The sequence below is a fragment of the Oncorhynchus keta genome, unplaced genomic scaffold (assembly GCF_023373465.1).
Source record: "Oncorhynchus keta strain PuntledgeMale-10-30-2019 unplaced genomic scaffold, Oket_V2 Un_contig_23566_pilon_pilon, whole genome shotgun sequence".
In the NCBI taxonomy this organism is placed as follows: Eukaryota; Metazoa; Chordata; class Actinopteri; order Salmoniformes; family Salmonidae; genus Oncorhynchus; species Oncorhynchus keta.
Window position 1 is genome coordinate 1 of NW_026283450.1, and position 16547 is coordinate 16547.

Sequence of the window (16547 nt, forward strand, 5' to 3'; positions counted from 1 at the left end):
TTTGTCATCATTTTATTTCATCCTTTATTTTCTCCTATTTGACAAGATGGCCGACTGAGCCAAGACAAAATATATCCCAGTGTTTGTGATCCTCCATGAATCACTATTGAGCTTGTGACAAGTGTTAACAATGAAGCAGACATGTTAGACGTAGTGTGAGGAGCTCAGTGTTCTGTCTACTAAAGCAGAGAGGTTCCAGTTCAGTTGTGTTGTCCACATCATCCTCCATATGTCCTCTGGGGGGAGCAGTTTCTGAAGTGTGCCTCCTGATTCTTCTTCAGATGAAATCTGGGACTGTAGGAATTCAGTTAGTCAGCCGACACAATCGGTGCAGCATAAAATAAAACAACTCTTCAAAGATTCCAAGTCTATAAAAAGGAGTGGTGTGTTGGGGAGTGAGGGTCAGAGGTGGTCGCTAGTCTGCCTGGTGATGCACATGGAGTCCAGTCCATATGATGGTCCTGTAGAAGCAGTATCCCGTTCAAATTCCTTCACAGTGAAATCTTCCTCATTCCTCCGTTCCTTGAAGTAATCACTGATTAGACATGACAGAACAGGTGAACAAACCCAAGGCTGCCTTCACATGGCTTCCATCTGTCCAGACAGTCATTCAGACAGAAGCTTTGTGTTGACTCAGTTCATCCCACACTCCACACCCTCCTCCCACAGCGCTAGTGAGGTGGCGGCCGGGCCTGGCCCAACATCCTGAGCCGGCTCTGGTCGATGACGTCTAGAAGGTTCTTGGCGTCTACGGCCAGGGCGTGGGCGGCCGTCAGCATCTGTTTCTTGTAGTCCTGCTGCAGGCTGGTCATGACGTACTGCTGGGCCAGCTTCATCTTGTTGATCAGCTCCGCCAGGTCAGAGTTCAACAGCTTCTGGGCCATCTCCACCTTTAAGATAAGATAATACTTTATTAAAACAGAAATGTTCCATATATTATTATTATTATTATTATAATATATTGAGAGATAAAATAAAAATAGGTTCAGCGAATGAACAGGGTGCACATATTCCAGTATTATATAACTAATTAAAACAAAATGTCCTGTATAAGAGGGGGCAGACGGGACTAACATAGTGCTGGATCAGAAGAGGCCCATGCCTGGTTAACGTACCTCTCTGTGTGTGCTAGCTGGAAGTAACGTGATTGTTTCATCCACTGTGGCCAGGAGTGTTCTCAGTGCCAGACCCACATCCTGAAACAAAAATATACTCATATGAACCAATCCTAGAAATCTGTTCTTTCCCGTGTAGCTTAGCTGGTAGAGCATGGCACTTGCAACGCCAATGTTGTGGGTTCGATTCCCACTGGGGACCAGTATGAAAATGTTTGCACTCACTACTGTACGTCTCTCTGAATAAGAGAGTCTGCTAAATGACTCACGACTGTAAGTCTCTCTGGATAAGAGAGTCTGCTAAATGACTCACTACTGTAAGTCTCTCTGGATAAGAGAGTCTGCTAAATGACTCACTACTGTAAGTCTCTCTGGATAAGAGAGTCTGCTAAATGACTCACTACTGTAAGTCTCTCTGGATAAGAGAGTCTGCTAAATGACTCACTACTGTAAGTCTCTGGATAAGAGAGTCTGCTAAATGACTCACTACTGTAAGTCTCTGGATAAGAGAGTCTGCTAAATGACTCACTACTGTAAGTCTCTGGATAAGAGAGTCTGCTAAATGACTCACTACTGTAAGTCTCTGGATAAGGAGTCTGCTAAATGACTCACTACTGTAAGTCTCTCTGGATCTGCTAAATGACTCACTACTGTAAGTCTCTCTGGATAAAGAGTCTGCTAAATGACTCACTACTGTAAGTCTCTCTGGATAAGAGAGTCTGCTAAATGACTCACTACTGTAAGTCTCTCTGGATAAGAGAGTCTAAATGACTCACTACTGTAAATGAGTCTGCTAAATGACTCACTACTGTAAGTCTCTCTGGATAAGAGAGTCTGCTAAATGACTCACTACTGTAAGTCTCTCTGGATAAGAGCGTCTGCTAAATGACTCACTACTGTAAGTCTCTCTGGATAAGAGAGTCTGCTAAATGACTCACTACTGTAAGTCTCTCTGGATAAGAGAGTCTGCTAAATGACTCACTACTGTAAGTCTCTCTGGATAAGAGAGTCTGCTAAATGTCAAATGGATAAAACATTTCCAAAAAGAACGAAACGATGAACACTGTGTCTCTCCTACCTTGACCATTGGCACGTATTCCTCGGGAGGCGCAGGCTGAATTTTACTGGACATCTCTATGACAGCCTTCACCAGTCCTGTGACATTCTCATAGACCTTGTCATTAGAGCGGTCCAGGTTGGCAGTGGGGGGTGGGCTGATCTCCTGAGGCTGGAGCTGAATGAAGGAGAAAAATACACTGTGAGCAGAGATGGAGAAATAACAGAGCGGGTCAGATGATTCATATAATGTTCAACCTTGCATTTCTTAACTCTCACCAATAGATGGCAGTATATATCACCAGTCAGTCAACACCACATTCATTCATGGTAGTAAATCACAATGACAAAACACCCAAGGAATTTGAAATGTTTGGGCTAAATCAAGTCCTTGAAATTGTACATTGGGTCTAGAGAGGGTTAGAGGTTATGTTAGGAAGATGTCAGCATCTGGAATAAACAATACTTTCTATAATGGAGTTATTTGCAATTCAGCATTATTCCTAAATCATGTCAAAAGTGTCAAAAGTACACAGATCCCATTTAGGAAGAAGTCAATGTGTTATATTTAGGATTCAGAGGGTTGTTTGAAACAATGTCGTAGACAAACACATTATTATGTCCACACAAACACAGATCTGAACATACACAAGCACTACATGGCCCACTATAAGACCGCTACATGGCCCACTATAAGACCGCTACATGGCCCACTATAAGACCGCTACATGGCCCACTATAAGACCGCTACATGGCCCACTATAAGACCGCTACATGGCCCACTATAAGACCGCTACATGGCCCACTATAAGACCACTACATGGCCCACTATAAGACCGCTACATGGCCCACTATAAGACCGCTACATGGCCCACTATAAGACCGCTACATGGCCCACTATAAGACTACATGGCCCACTATAAGACCAACTATAAGACCATGGGCCCACTATAAGACCACTACATGGCCCACTATAAGACCACTACATGGCCCACTATAAGACCTCTACATGGCCCGCTAAAAGGCCGCTACATGGCCAACTATAAGACCACTACATAGCCCACTATAAGACCACTACATGGCCCACTATAAGACCACTACATGGCCCACTATAAGACCACTACATGGCCCACTATAAGACCACTACATGGCCCACTATAAGACCTCTACATGGCCCACTATAAGACCACTACATGGCCCACTATAAGACCGTTACATGGCCCACTATAAGACCGCTACATGGCCCACTATAAGACCACTACATGGCCCACTATAAGACCTCTACATGGCCCACTATAAGACCACTACATGGCCCACTATAAGACCACTACATGGCCCACTATAAGACCACTACATGGCCCACTATAAGACCTCTACATGGCCCACTATAAGACCACTACATGGCCCACTATAAGACCTCTACATGGCCCACTATAAGACCTCTACATGGCCCACTATAAGACCACTACATGGCCCACTATAAGACCCACTTAATCGATGGTAAAGAGGTGTTGTCTCAGTACGGTGAATGGAAGAAATGCATTAGGATGAGAAGGCTAAAGTGGTTCAGTGAACAGACAACAGGTGAATGAACCCTGAGTCCCAAATGGCACCCTATTTCTTATATACTATACTTCTGACCAGGGCCCTCTGGTCTAAAGTAGTACACTATATAGGGAATGGGGTGCCATTTGTAAAGCGCACCAGATCAGATGATGCATTAGAAGTTGACTGTTACTAGAGATACAGATGGACTCCATTGTCCCACCCCACTACACAACCCAACCATAGCCTGCTTTTCAGCATCAAATTACAACTGATTGACAACTCTATGAGAAGTTAGGTCTAAAGACACACACAACACACACACACACACACACACACACACACACACACACACACACACACACACACACACACACACACACAACACACACACACACACACACACACACACACACACACACACACACACACACACACACACACACACACACACACACACACACACACACACACACACACACACACAGTGTATGACGTACACACACACACACACACACACACACACACACACACACACACACACACACACACACACACACACACACACACACACACACACACACACACACACACACACACACACACACACACACACACACACACACACACACACACACACACACACACACACACACACACACAGTGTATGAACACACACACACACACACACACACACACACACACACACACACACACACACACAGTGTATGAACGTACACACACACACACACACACACACACACACACACACACACACACACACACACACACACACACACACACACACACACACACACACACACACACACACACACACACACACACACACACACACACACACACACACACACACACAGTGTATGAACGTACACACACACACACACACACACACACACACACACACACACACACAGTGTACACACACACACACACACACACACACACACACACACACACACACACACACACACACACACACACACACACACACACACACACACACACACACACAGTGTATGAACGTACACACACACATTCACAGTGTTCTCTTACCCGCCAGGGCTAAGTTCAACAACAGTAAGGCAGAGGCAAGAGGGACAGAAGAGGGAGAAGATATTAATGCAACAAGCATTACCAATACATGCAACAACACCAGAGAGCAACGTTTCATCCACATAAACAAGGTTTTGGAGAGGTTGGTTGAGTAAATACTGAAATATCTACAGAGGTGGTGACTCAAATGTTGTGGTCATGAAACTTTGTCTGTGTTTATACAGGCAGCCCAATTCTGAAAATGTAGCTAATTATTGGCAAAGGATCTGATCTGATTGGTCAAAAGACCAATTACTGGCAAAATATCAGAATTGTGCTGCCTGTGTAAATGTAGTCTTTGTGTTTTATTTGACACGTGTTTATCTTTTGCATGAATCCCACTAATTCCCTCATCAGAACAGGGAACAGGTTGCCATGGTAGTACAGGTTGCCATGGTAGTACATAGTAGTATAGGGTCACAAATGACATCCGATTTCCTATATAGTGCAAAACGTTTTACCACTAGGGCCTATGGGTCTCTGGTCAAAAGCAGTGTACTATATAGGGAATAGGAAGCCATTTGTGATGCATCATATCATAGCCCAGTCTGACCATCTCAGTTCCAGTCATGATGGGCTGATAATGTCCATGTCAGTGTTTACATGTTGGCTTCTTTCTCAGGAACAAGGAACCACATTAGCTAGACTATTTCTCTTGTTAAATCATTTTCCACGCTGATGGTAAGAAGGCAGTGTAATGGAAAGAGTGTGTTCCTTCCCAGGGTGCATTGTAGGCCTGACTGCCTGGTCGATCGTGTGGTATTTATGAGCGTGTTTGGGGAAGGAGGAGAGAGGGGGTGAACTACAGCTGGGACTGCTTTAGCTGAGGCTTAGGGTGCACCCCAAAAGGCCCCCTATTTAGTGCACTGCTTTTGACCAGGGCCCATAGGACTCTGGTCAAAAGTACTGTAGTGCACTATATAGGGAATAGAGTGCCATTTGTGACGCATCCTAATGACACCAAGGCAGTGGTAGCAGAACAGAGCTAACAGTTTGGATAACTTAGGGAAGGTAACGCTCCTGGATGTTCTATGCTGACACAGAGAAACTCAAGCGGACTGTTGCCATAGTAACCATCACTGGAGGAAAATAGTGACATCTCCGGTGTTTTGGGTGTCATAGAAAAGGGGAAGTCTGTGTAGTTGAAATACAGTGGTAGTCTTTGTGATCTGGCCAACATGGTAAAGTCATGTAGGAATGTTCTAACAGAAATAGGGACAGTTAGTCATGTTTTAGAAGCATAGTCATGAACTTCTCAGTTTAAAGATAGAATCCTTAATTGCAACATCCATTCTTGCACGTATAAATGAATTAAACACTGAATGTACAAAACATTAAGGACACCTGCTCTTTCCATGACAGACTGACCAGGTGAAAAACGATGATCCCTTATTGATGTCACTTGTTAAATCCACTTCATCAGTGTAGATGAAGGGGAGGAGACGGGTTAAAGAAGGATTTTTAAGACTTGAGACAATTGAGACATGGGTTTGGTAGTAGGTGCCAGGTGCACCGGTTTGTGTCAAGAACTGCATCACTGCTGGGTTTTTCACACTCAACAGTTTCCCCTGTGTATCAAGAATAGTTCACCACACAAAGGACATCCAGCCAACTTGACAACTGTGGGAAGCATTGGAGTTAACATGGGCCAGCATCCCTGTGGAAGCATTGGAGTCAACATGGGTCAGCATCCCTGTGGAAGCATTGGAGTCAACATGGGCCAGCATCCCTGTGGAACGCTTTCCACACCTTGTAGAGTCCATGACCCTACAAATTGAGGCTGTTCTGAGGGCAAAAGGGAGGGGGGTGCAACTCAATATTAGGAAGGTGTCCTTAATGTTTTGTCCACTCAGTGTATATACCCATTGATATTTGAAGAATATAACTTGTAAATGCCTCAGGAGCTTAGTTCAACTGTCGTACCTCAGCAGAACCCAACATACAAACTTGTTTTACTCTGATGTTTGTAAACAAAGTAAATGTAAACAAACACTGTCTAGCCTCAAAACATGGTTACAACTATCATGTTGATATCATGGACGGTCAGTCCTTGCATCCACAGCTCTGTCTATGGATTTGAACGTGGTTACATTTCTCCAGGTCCATCCCTCAGCTTTTACCAAAACAGAGGTGGGGTGAACCACTTCGTTGTCATTTCAATCAAGGATTCTAGCTTTAAAATGACAGATGAACACTTAGTTTTGGAGAGCACATGCAAAAGTAGAATACCAACACAAAAACTACAAATAAATTGAAACAACTTTGAGACATGTAAATCTGTGGGCTTAAATTGAGCGATAAAGCCAAATCACTGGATTGTTGTGGAAGGCGTGTAAAGTTTGATTGGTAGAATAAACATGTGAGCATCAGCTTACCTTCACTCCCTCATTGTAGCTGTCCACGGGATTCAGGCTGGCCAGACTACCCAGGTGACTGGGGGCTCCAGGACGGGGGGGTTTCTTTGGTGGAGCTGCATGTTCTGTGGAGGCGAAGGACCCATCAGATACTGGAGTACAAAAGAATCAACAGATACCTAAACTACAACATATAGTACAATATATGCATGTTCTGTGGAGGCGAAGGACCCATCAGATACTGGAGTACAAAAGAATCAACAGATACCTAAACTACAACATATAGTACAATATATGCATGTTCTGTGGAGGCAAAGGACCCATCAGATACTGGAGTACAAAAGAATCAACAGATACCTAAACTACAACATATAGTACAATATATGCATGTTCTGTGGAGGCAAAGGACCCATCAGATACTGGAGTACAAAAGAATCAACAGATACCTAAACTACAACATATAGTACAATATATGCATGTTCTGTGGAGGCAAAGGACCCATCAGATACTGGAGTACAAAAGAATCAACAGATACCTAAACTACAACATATAGTACAATATATGCATGTTATGTGGAGGCAAAGGACCCATCAGATACTGGAGTACAAAATAATCAACAGATACCTAAACTACAACATATAGTACAATATATGCATGTTATGTGGAGGCAAAGGACCCATCAGATACTGGAGTACAAAAGAATCAACAGATACCTAAACTACAACATATAGTACAATATATGCATGTTCTGTGGAGGCAAAGGACCCATCAGATACTGGAGTACAAAAGAATCAACAGATACCTAAACTACAACATATAGTACAATATATGCATGTTATGTGGAGGCAAAGGACCCATCAGATACTGGAGTACAAAAGAATCAACAGATACCTAAACTACAACATATAGTACAATATATGCATGTTATGTGGAGGAGAAGGACCCATCAGATACTGGAGTACAAAAGAATCAACAGATACCTAAACTACAACATATAGTACAATATATGCATGTTCTGTGGAGGAGAAGGACCCATCAGATACTGGAGTACAAAAGAATCAACAGATACCTAAACTACAACATATAGTACAATATATGCATGTTCTGTGGAGGCAAAGGACCCATCAGATACTGGAGTACAAAAGAATCAACAGATACCTAAACTACAACATATAGTACAATATATGCATGTTCTGTGGAGGCAAAGGACCCATCAGATACTGGAGTACAAAAGAATCAACAGATACCTAAACTACAACATATAGTACAATATATGCATGTTATGTGGAGGCAAAGGACCCATCAGATACTGGAGTACAAAAGAATCAACAGATACCTAAACTACAACATATAGTACAATATATGCATGTTATGTGGAGGCAAAGGACCCATCAGATACTGGAGTACAAAAGAATCAACAGATACCTAAACTACAACATATAGTACAATATATGCATGTTCTGTGGAGGCAAAGGACCCATCAGATACTGGAGTACAAAAGAATCAACAGATACCTAAACTACAACATATAGTACAATATATGCATGTTATGTGGAGGCAAAGGACCCATCAGATACTGGAGTACAAAAGAATCAACAGATACCTAAACTACAACATATAGTACAATATATGCATGTTCTGTGGAGGAGAAGGACCCATCAGATACTGGAGTACAAAAGAATCAACAGATACCTAAACTACAACATATAGTACAATATATGCATGTTCTGTGGAGGAGAAGGACCCATCAGATACTGGAGTACAAAATAATCAACAGATACCTAAACTACAACATATAGTACAATATATGCATGTTATGTGGAGGCAAAGGACCCATCAGATACTGGAGTACAAAAGAATCAACAGATACCTAAACTACAACATATAGTACAATATGCATGTTCTGTGGAGGAGAAGGACCATCATCAGTTACATAAGGAATAAAACCAACGCATGACTATGTGGAAGATGCACAGGAATTGTAGCATTTCTTATCAAACTCTCACAGATTCAACGATATTCCTATCAAATATCTACTATTATGGCAACAGAAACTAACACAGGCCTAGCAGAAATAGCCAAATTGTCAGCCTGTCAACATAGTTTAGCAGTTAAAATGGTTGAGGAATGTGCTAGAACAGTTGAGGGAGTCAAGAGTTAGAGTCTGAATCAGTCAGAGTCTGAATCAGTCAGAGTTAGAGCCAGTCAGAGTTAGAGTCAGTCAGAGTTAGAGTCAGTCAGAGTCAGAGTTAGAGCTAGTCAGAGTTAGAGCCAGTCAGTGTCAGAGTCAGCGTCAGAGTCGGTCGGAGTCAGAGCCAGTCAGAGTCAGAGCCAGTCAGTGTCAGAGTCGGTGTCAGAGCTAGTCACAGTTAGAGCCAGTCAGAGTTAGAGCCAGTCAGAGTCAGAGCCAGTCAGAGTCAGAGCCAGTCAGTGTCAGAGTCGGTGTCAGAGTCAGAGTCAGAGCCAGTCAGTGTCAGAGTCGGTGTCAGAGTCGGTCGGAGTCAGAGCCAGTCAGAGTCAGAGCCAGTCAGTGTCAGAGTCGGAGTCAGAGCCAGTCAGAGTCAGAGCCAGTCAGTGTCAGAGTCGGTGTCAGAGCTAGTCACAGTTAGAGCCAGTCAGAGTTAGAGCCAGTCAGAGTCAGAGCCAGTCAGAGTCAGAGCCAGTCAGTGTCAGAGTCGGTGTCAGAGTCAGAGTCAGAGTCAGAGCCAGTCAGTGTCAGAGTCGGTGTCAGAGTCGGTCGGAGTCAGAGCCAGTCAGAGTCAGAGCCAGTCAGTGTCAGAGTCGGTGTCAGAGCTAGTCAGAGTTAGAGCCAGTCAGAGTTAGAGCCAGTCAGAGTTAGAGCCAGTCAGAGTCAGAGCCAGTCAGAGTCAGAGCCAGTCAGAGTCAGAGCCAGTCAGAGTCAGAGCCAGTCAGTGTCAGAGTCGGTGTCAGAGTCGGTCGGAGTTAGAGCCAGTCGGTGTCAGAGCTCGTCAGAGTTAGAGCCAGTCAGAGCCAGTCAGAGTTAGAGCCAGTCAGAGTTAGAGCCAGTCAGAGTTAGAGCCAGTCAGAGTTAGAGCCAGTCAGCCAGTCAGAGTTAGAGCTAGTCAGAGTTAGAGCCAGTCAGAGTTAGAGCCAGTCAGAGTCAGAGCCAGTCAGAGTTAGAGCCAGTCAGAGTTAGAGCCAGTCAGAGTTAGAGCCAGTCAGAGTCAGAGCCAGTCAGAGCCAGTCAGTTAGAGCCAGTCAGAGAGAGCCAGTCAGAGCCAGTCAGAGCCAGTCAGAGTGTAGAGCCAGTCAGAGCCAGTCAGAGTAGAGCCAGTCAGAGTTAGAGAGTCCAGTCAGAGCCAGTCAGAGTTAGAGCTAGTCAGAGCCAGTCAGAGTTAGAGCCAGTCAGAGTTAGAGCCAGTCAGAGCCAGTCAGAGTTAGAGCTAGTCAGAGCCAGTCAGAGTTAGAGCCAGTCAGAGTTAGAGCCAGTCAGAGTTAGAGCCAGTCAGAGTTAGAGCCAGTCAGAGTTAGAGCCAGTCAGAGTTAGAGCTAGTCAGAGTTAGAGCCAGTCAGAGTCAGAGCCAGTCAGAGTTAGAGCCAGTCAGAGCCAGTCAGAGTTAGAGCTAGTCAGAGTTAGAGCCAGTCAGAGTTAGAGCCAGTCAGAGTTAGAGCCAGTCAGAGTCAGAGCCAGTCAGAGTTAGAGCCAGTCAGAGTTAGAGCCAGTCAGAGCCAGTCAGAGTTAGAGCTAGTGAGAGTTAGAGCCAGTCAGAGTTAGAGCCAGTCAGAGTCAGAGTTAGAGCCAGTCAGAGTTAGAGCCAGTCAGAGCCAGTCAGAGTTAGAGCTAGTCAGAGTTAGAGCCAGTCAGAGCCAGTCAGAGTCAGAGCCAGTCAGAGTTAGAGCCAGTCAGAGTTAGAGCCAGTCAGAGTTAGAGCTAGTCAGAGTTAGAGCCAGTCAGAGTTAGAGCTAGTCAGAGCTTGTCAGAGTTAGAGCCAGTCAGAGTTAGAGCTAGTCAGAGCTCGTCAGAGTTAGAGCTAGTCAGAGTTAGAGCCAGTCAGAGTCAGAGCCAGTCAGAGTTAGAGCCAGTCAGAGCCAGTCAGAGTTAGAGCCAGTCAGAGTTAGAGCCAGTCAGAGTCAGAGCCAGTCAGAGCCAGTCAGTTAGAGCCAGTCAGAGTTAGAGCCAGTCAGAGTTAGAGCCAGTCAGAGCCAGAGCCAGTCAGAGCCAGTCAGAGTTAGAGCCAGTCAGAGCCAGTCAGAGTTAGAGCCAGTCAGAGCCAGTCAGAGTTAGAGCTAGTCAGAGCCAGTCAGAGTTAGAGCCAGTCAGAGTTAGAGCCAGTCAGAGCCAGTCAGAGTTAGAGCCAGTCAGAGTTAGAGCCAGTCAGAGTTAGAGCCAGTCAGAGTTAGAGCCAGTCAGAGTTAGAGCCAGTCAGAGTTAGAGCCAGTCAGAGCCCGTCAGAGTTAGAGCTAGTCAGAGCCAGTCAGAGAGCCAGTCAGAGTTAGAGCCAGTCAGAGTTAGTTAGAGCCAGTCAGAGTTAGAGCCAGTCAGAGTTAGAGCCAGTCAGAGTTAGAGCCAGTCAGAGTTAGAGCTAGTCAGAGCCAGTCAGAGTTAGAGCCAGTCAGAGTTAGAGCCAGTCAGAGTTAGAGCCAGTCAGAGTTAGAGCCAGTCAGAGTTAGAGCTAGTCAGAGTTAGAGCTAGTCAGAGTTAGAGCCAGTCAGAGTTAGAGCCAGTCAGAGTTAGAGCCAGTCAGAGTTAGAGCTAGTCAGAGTTAGAGCCAGTCAGAGTTAGAGCCAGTCAGAGTTAGAGCTAGTCAGAGTTAGAGCCAGTCAGAGTTAGAGCCAGTCAGAGTTAGAGCCAGTCAGAGTTAGAGCCAGTCAGAGTTAGAGCCAGTCAGCGTTAGAGCCAGTCAGAGTTAGAGCCAGTCAGAGTTAGAGCCAGTCAGAGTTAGAGCCAGTCAGAGTTAGAGCCAGTCAGAGTTAGAGCCAGTCAGAGTTAGAGCCAGTCAGAGTTAGAGCCAGTCAGCGTTAGAGCCAGTCAGAGTTAGAGCCAGTCAGAGTTAGAGCCAGTCAGAGTTAGAGCCAGTCAGAGTTAGAGCCAGTCAGAGTTAGAGCCAGTCAGAGTTAGAGCCAGTCAGAGTTAGAGCCAGTCAGAGTTAGAGCCAGTCAGAGTTAGAGCCAGTCAGAGTTAGAGCCAGTCAGAGTTAGAGCCAGTCAGAGTTAGAGCCAGTCAGAGTTAGAGCCAGTCAGAGTTAGAGCTAGTCAGTCAGAGTTAGAGCCAGTCAGAGTTAGAGCCAGTCAGAGTTAGAGCCAGTCAGAGTTAGAGCCAGTCAGAGTTAGAGCCAGTCAGAGTTAGAGCCAGTCAGAGTTAGAGCCAGTCAGAGTTAGAGCCAGTCAGAGTTAGAGCCAGTCAGAGTTAGAGCCAGTCAGAGTTAGAGCCAGTCAGAGTTAGAGCCAGTCAGAGTTAGAGCCAGTCAGAGTTAGAGCCAGTCAGAGTTAGAGCCAGTCAGAGTTAGAGCCAGTCAGAGTTAGAGCCAGTCAGAGTTAGAGCCAGTCAGAGTTAGAGCCAGTCAGAGTTAGAGCTAGTCAGAGCTCGTCAGAGTTAGAACCAGGGGAACAGTGAAAACAATAAGTGTAAGGTAAACTTGTAATTACATTGGCTGAGACATTACCTGGTTTGCCTATGGGTTGGTATATGTGCTGGTTTCCTGTCTGCACAAACAAACACAAACAAGCAGTTGAAATAAACCAGCAGGATTCATTCCACATTTCCAACAGTGTTTTCCCACAACATCCCAGTGAGCAGTCTCTCTGGTGTCATCTGTGTTGTTGTGGTCTCTCCACCAACACTCAAAATACTCCTGCTGCTTGGATACACAGACCTAACCGGACCACAGCCAACCACCACGGTGTTCCACAGTAAAAACACATCTCTGCTTTACTGTGATAGCCTGAAAACAAACTGTAGAACAGACCATATGCACTATTCCCTGTTTACATTTAAGTCAATAAAACACTTGCTGATTGAAGTTTACAGAATAGCCTAGAGGTTATTGAGAGTTGTATTCAATATTTTAGTGCATCAACTCAACATGCTGAACGGCTATCCATCAGTCCCTGTCTTCATCCTCTGCCTGGCTATAATTATTATCAGGGAGACAGATTCTGACAGTTATCGCGCCATGAAGCAAGATTTTGGTTTTGCAAATTGCCCAGTAAAATATAATGGATTGCATGAGAGCTGCTGCATTAATGTGGGCGGTGTTTTAAACTAAGAGTGGGTTTGGTTTGGGGCTATACCCTTCTAATGGTCCATGCCGCTCAGAACACAGCTGTCCATACAGCTCAATGTAATGATACTGAGCAATGACAGGGAACAAATGAAAGGGTTCTACATTCTATGTCCTAATAGTTCTACATTCTATGCTCTAATAGTTCTACATTCTATGTTCTAATAGTTCTACATTCTATGTCCTAATAGTTCTACATTCGATGTCCTAATAGTTCTACATTCGATGTCCTAATAGTTCTACGTTCTAACGGTTCTACATTCTATGTTCTAATAGTTGTATGTTCTAATAGTTCTACGTTCTATGTTCAAACAGTTCTACAATCTATATTCTAATAGTTCTACATTCTATGTTCAAACAGTTCTACATTCTATATTCTGATAGTTCTACATTCTATATTATATACATGAGAACAGATGGATATTCCTTCATATCAGTCAGTGTTCTTTTATTCTCCTTTTAAGCCCAGTAAACATGATGGTATCCTAACGTGAATTCAAAGAGCAAAGGCTAAATCTTCAACCATTCTGTTTTTTTAAATTATCAATATATATTTACAATTGATGGTCCCAAGATGATCTGTGTGGATCTGTTAACCCCTTGACATTCCTTTTTCCAGTTGAAGGTAAATCCCCAGAGTGCTAAAACAAACACATACAACTTGCTTATGGAATGCCTATGATGTAAGCATGTCCAGTGCATTCAGAAAGTATTCAGACCCCTTGACTTTTTACACACTTTGGAAAAACAAGGTTTTTATCACATTTAGACCCTTTACTCAGTACTTTGTTGAAGCACCATTGGCAGTGATTACCGCCTCAATTCTTCTTGGTTATGAAACTAGAAGCTTGGCACATCTGTGTTTGGGGAGTTTCTCTTATTCTTCTCTGCAGATCCTCTCAAGCTCTGTCAGGTTGGATGGGGAGCGTTGCTGCACAGCTATTTTCAGGTTTCTCCAGAGATGTTACATCGGGTTCAAGTCTGGGCTCTGGCTGGGCAACTCAAGGACAATCAGAGAATGCCACTCTTGAGTTGTCTTGGCTGTTGTCCTGTTGGAAGGTGAACCTTCAACCCAGGCTGAGGTCCTGAGTGCTCTGGAGTACGTTTTCATCAAGGATCTCTCTGTACTTTTCTCCGTTCATCTTTCCCTCGATCCTGACTAATCTCCCAGTCCCTGCCGCTGAAAAACATCCCCACAGCATGATGCAGCCACCACCCTGTTTCACCATAGGGATGATGCCAGGTTTCCTCCAGACATGACATTTGGCATTCAGACCAAAGAGTTCAATCTTGGTTTCATCAGTCCAGAGAATCTTGTTTCTCATGGTCGGAGAGTCCTTTAGGTATCTTTTGCTCTGACATGCACTGTCAACTGTGGGACCGTATATAGACAGGTGTGTGCCTTTCCAAATCATGTCCAATCAATTGAATTTACCACAGCTGGACAACAATCACGTTGTAGAAACATCTCCAAGGATGATCAATGGAAACAGGACACACCTGAGTGCAATTTTGAGTTTCTTAGCTAAGGGTCTGAATACTTATGTAAATAAGGTATTTCAGTTTTCTATTTTTAATACATTTGAAAAAACTTCAAAAAACCTGGTTATGCTTTGTCATTATGGGGTATTGTGTGTAGATTGATGGGAATTTGTATTTATGTATGTCACGCCCTGACCTTAGTTTTCTTTATTATTTTGGTTAAGTCAGGGTGTGACGAGGGTGATATATGTGTTTTTGTCCTGTCTAGGGTTTTTGTATGTTTATGGGCTTGTTCCTAGTCTAGGTGTTTTTATGTCTATGGTTGCCTAGATTGGTTGTCAATCAGAAGCAGCTGTTTATCGTTGTCTCTGATTGGGGACCATATTTAGGTAGCCATATTCCTTGGGTATTTGGTGGGTTATTGTCTATGTCTAGTTGCCTGTGTCAACACCAGGGTTTATAGCTTCACGTTTGTTTTGTTGTTTTCTTAGTTTGTTTAAGTGCTCTTCCTTTAATAAAGATGACTGTATTCTCATCACGCTGCGCCTTGGTCTCCTCGTTACGACGAACGTGACAATTTAATACATGTTGGAATAAGGTTGTAACGTAACTAAATGTGGAAAAACAGAAGGGGTCTGAACACTTTCCAAATGCACTGTATCTATTATGCATTTATATGTTGAAGCTCTCTGAGCCAAAGTCGTGTTTTAAAAACTGATAGCTTCTATCTGTCAAGGGGGCCTGTTGCTATTTTACCACAAAACCATTCAGTAAGGAAAACATTTATGCCTGCTAATATACTGCACTACAGCGTAAATACAGAAATACTGGTTTGATTGACTTGAGCCTCTAGAGTTGCTACACAGGCTGTCTGGGAGTGTTCTCTCCCACTATACGACTGACGTACTGTAATACTCACTGACTCACTGTATAACTCATATACAACCCCAGGCTAGGAGTGGTACAACAAGAACAGACAACAGAGAGACATTGACAGGAACCCCCCCCCCCTCCAGACAAAATGTCTTTAACTTCTTTTGAGTGAAAGCCCAAGGTATTTTGCATATTTGTGAGAGAGGTAAAGAGGACAGGAGATAACGTTGACTGTTATTCCATCCAGGGAAACCAGGTAACTAGAGGAGACTTACTGGTCCGTGGAGGATGCCGTCGTCCCGGTCAATGCTGCCTCTGGAAATCCTTGAATCCGGCTTCTGGTTGAGACCGAGAGACACAGCAGGTTAAATGAATGATCGAACGAACAAACAGACTGATTTCAACGTGGAAAACAATCATTATTTCTCTATATCACAGTGATAATGGACATTATCTTGCTATAACAGCGGTATGACATCTGATGCACTGATATTCAAATCAGTCAGATCAAATCCAAATGAATATACAATATCATGACAAATACAAATCACTGCTACGTAAACACAGGAGAAAATGGTAACAAGAGACATTCTCCACTTGATCCTTGGAGTGGTCATTATTATTTGTGTGTGTGTTGTATTGTAATATAGGGTTTCAGCTAATGTAAGCTAGCTAGTCTTTGACGTGACTTTCTGTTGCTGAGGTAAATGCGCTGCTCATCCAACTTGCAGAAGGATCGAGACCCAACAACTGTGCATGTGTAAAAC

At 44.0% G+C, this 16547-nt stretch overlaps 1 protein-coding gene across 1 annotated transcript in view; it reads right to left on the reverse strand.

The window, feature by feature from the left end:
- LOC118381619 (focal adhesion kinase 1-like) overlaps window positions 1–16547 on the reverse strand; it is a 56375-nt gene continuing 39828 nt past the window's right edge. Inside the window, exons 13-18 of the mRNA XM_052505397.1 lie at window positions 16056–16118; window positions 12808–12847; window positions 7205–7308; window positions 2194–2349; window positions 1116–1196; window positions 1–890 (exon numbers count right to left, since the gene is read on the reverse strand). Of these exons, the coding sequence (XP_052361357.1) occupies window positions 672–890; window positions 1116–1196; window positions 2194–2349; window positions 7205–7308; window positions 12808–12847; window positions 16056–16118 (663 nt within the window). The 3' untranslated portion in view covers window positions 1–671. The remainder of the gene's footprint in view (window positions 891–1115; window positions 1197–2193; window positions 2350–7204; window positions 7309–12807; window positions 12848–16055; window positions 16119–16547) is intronic.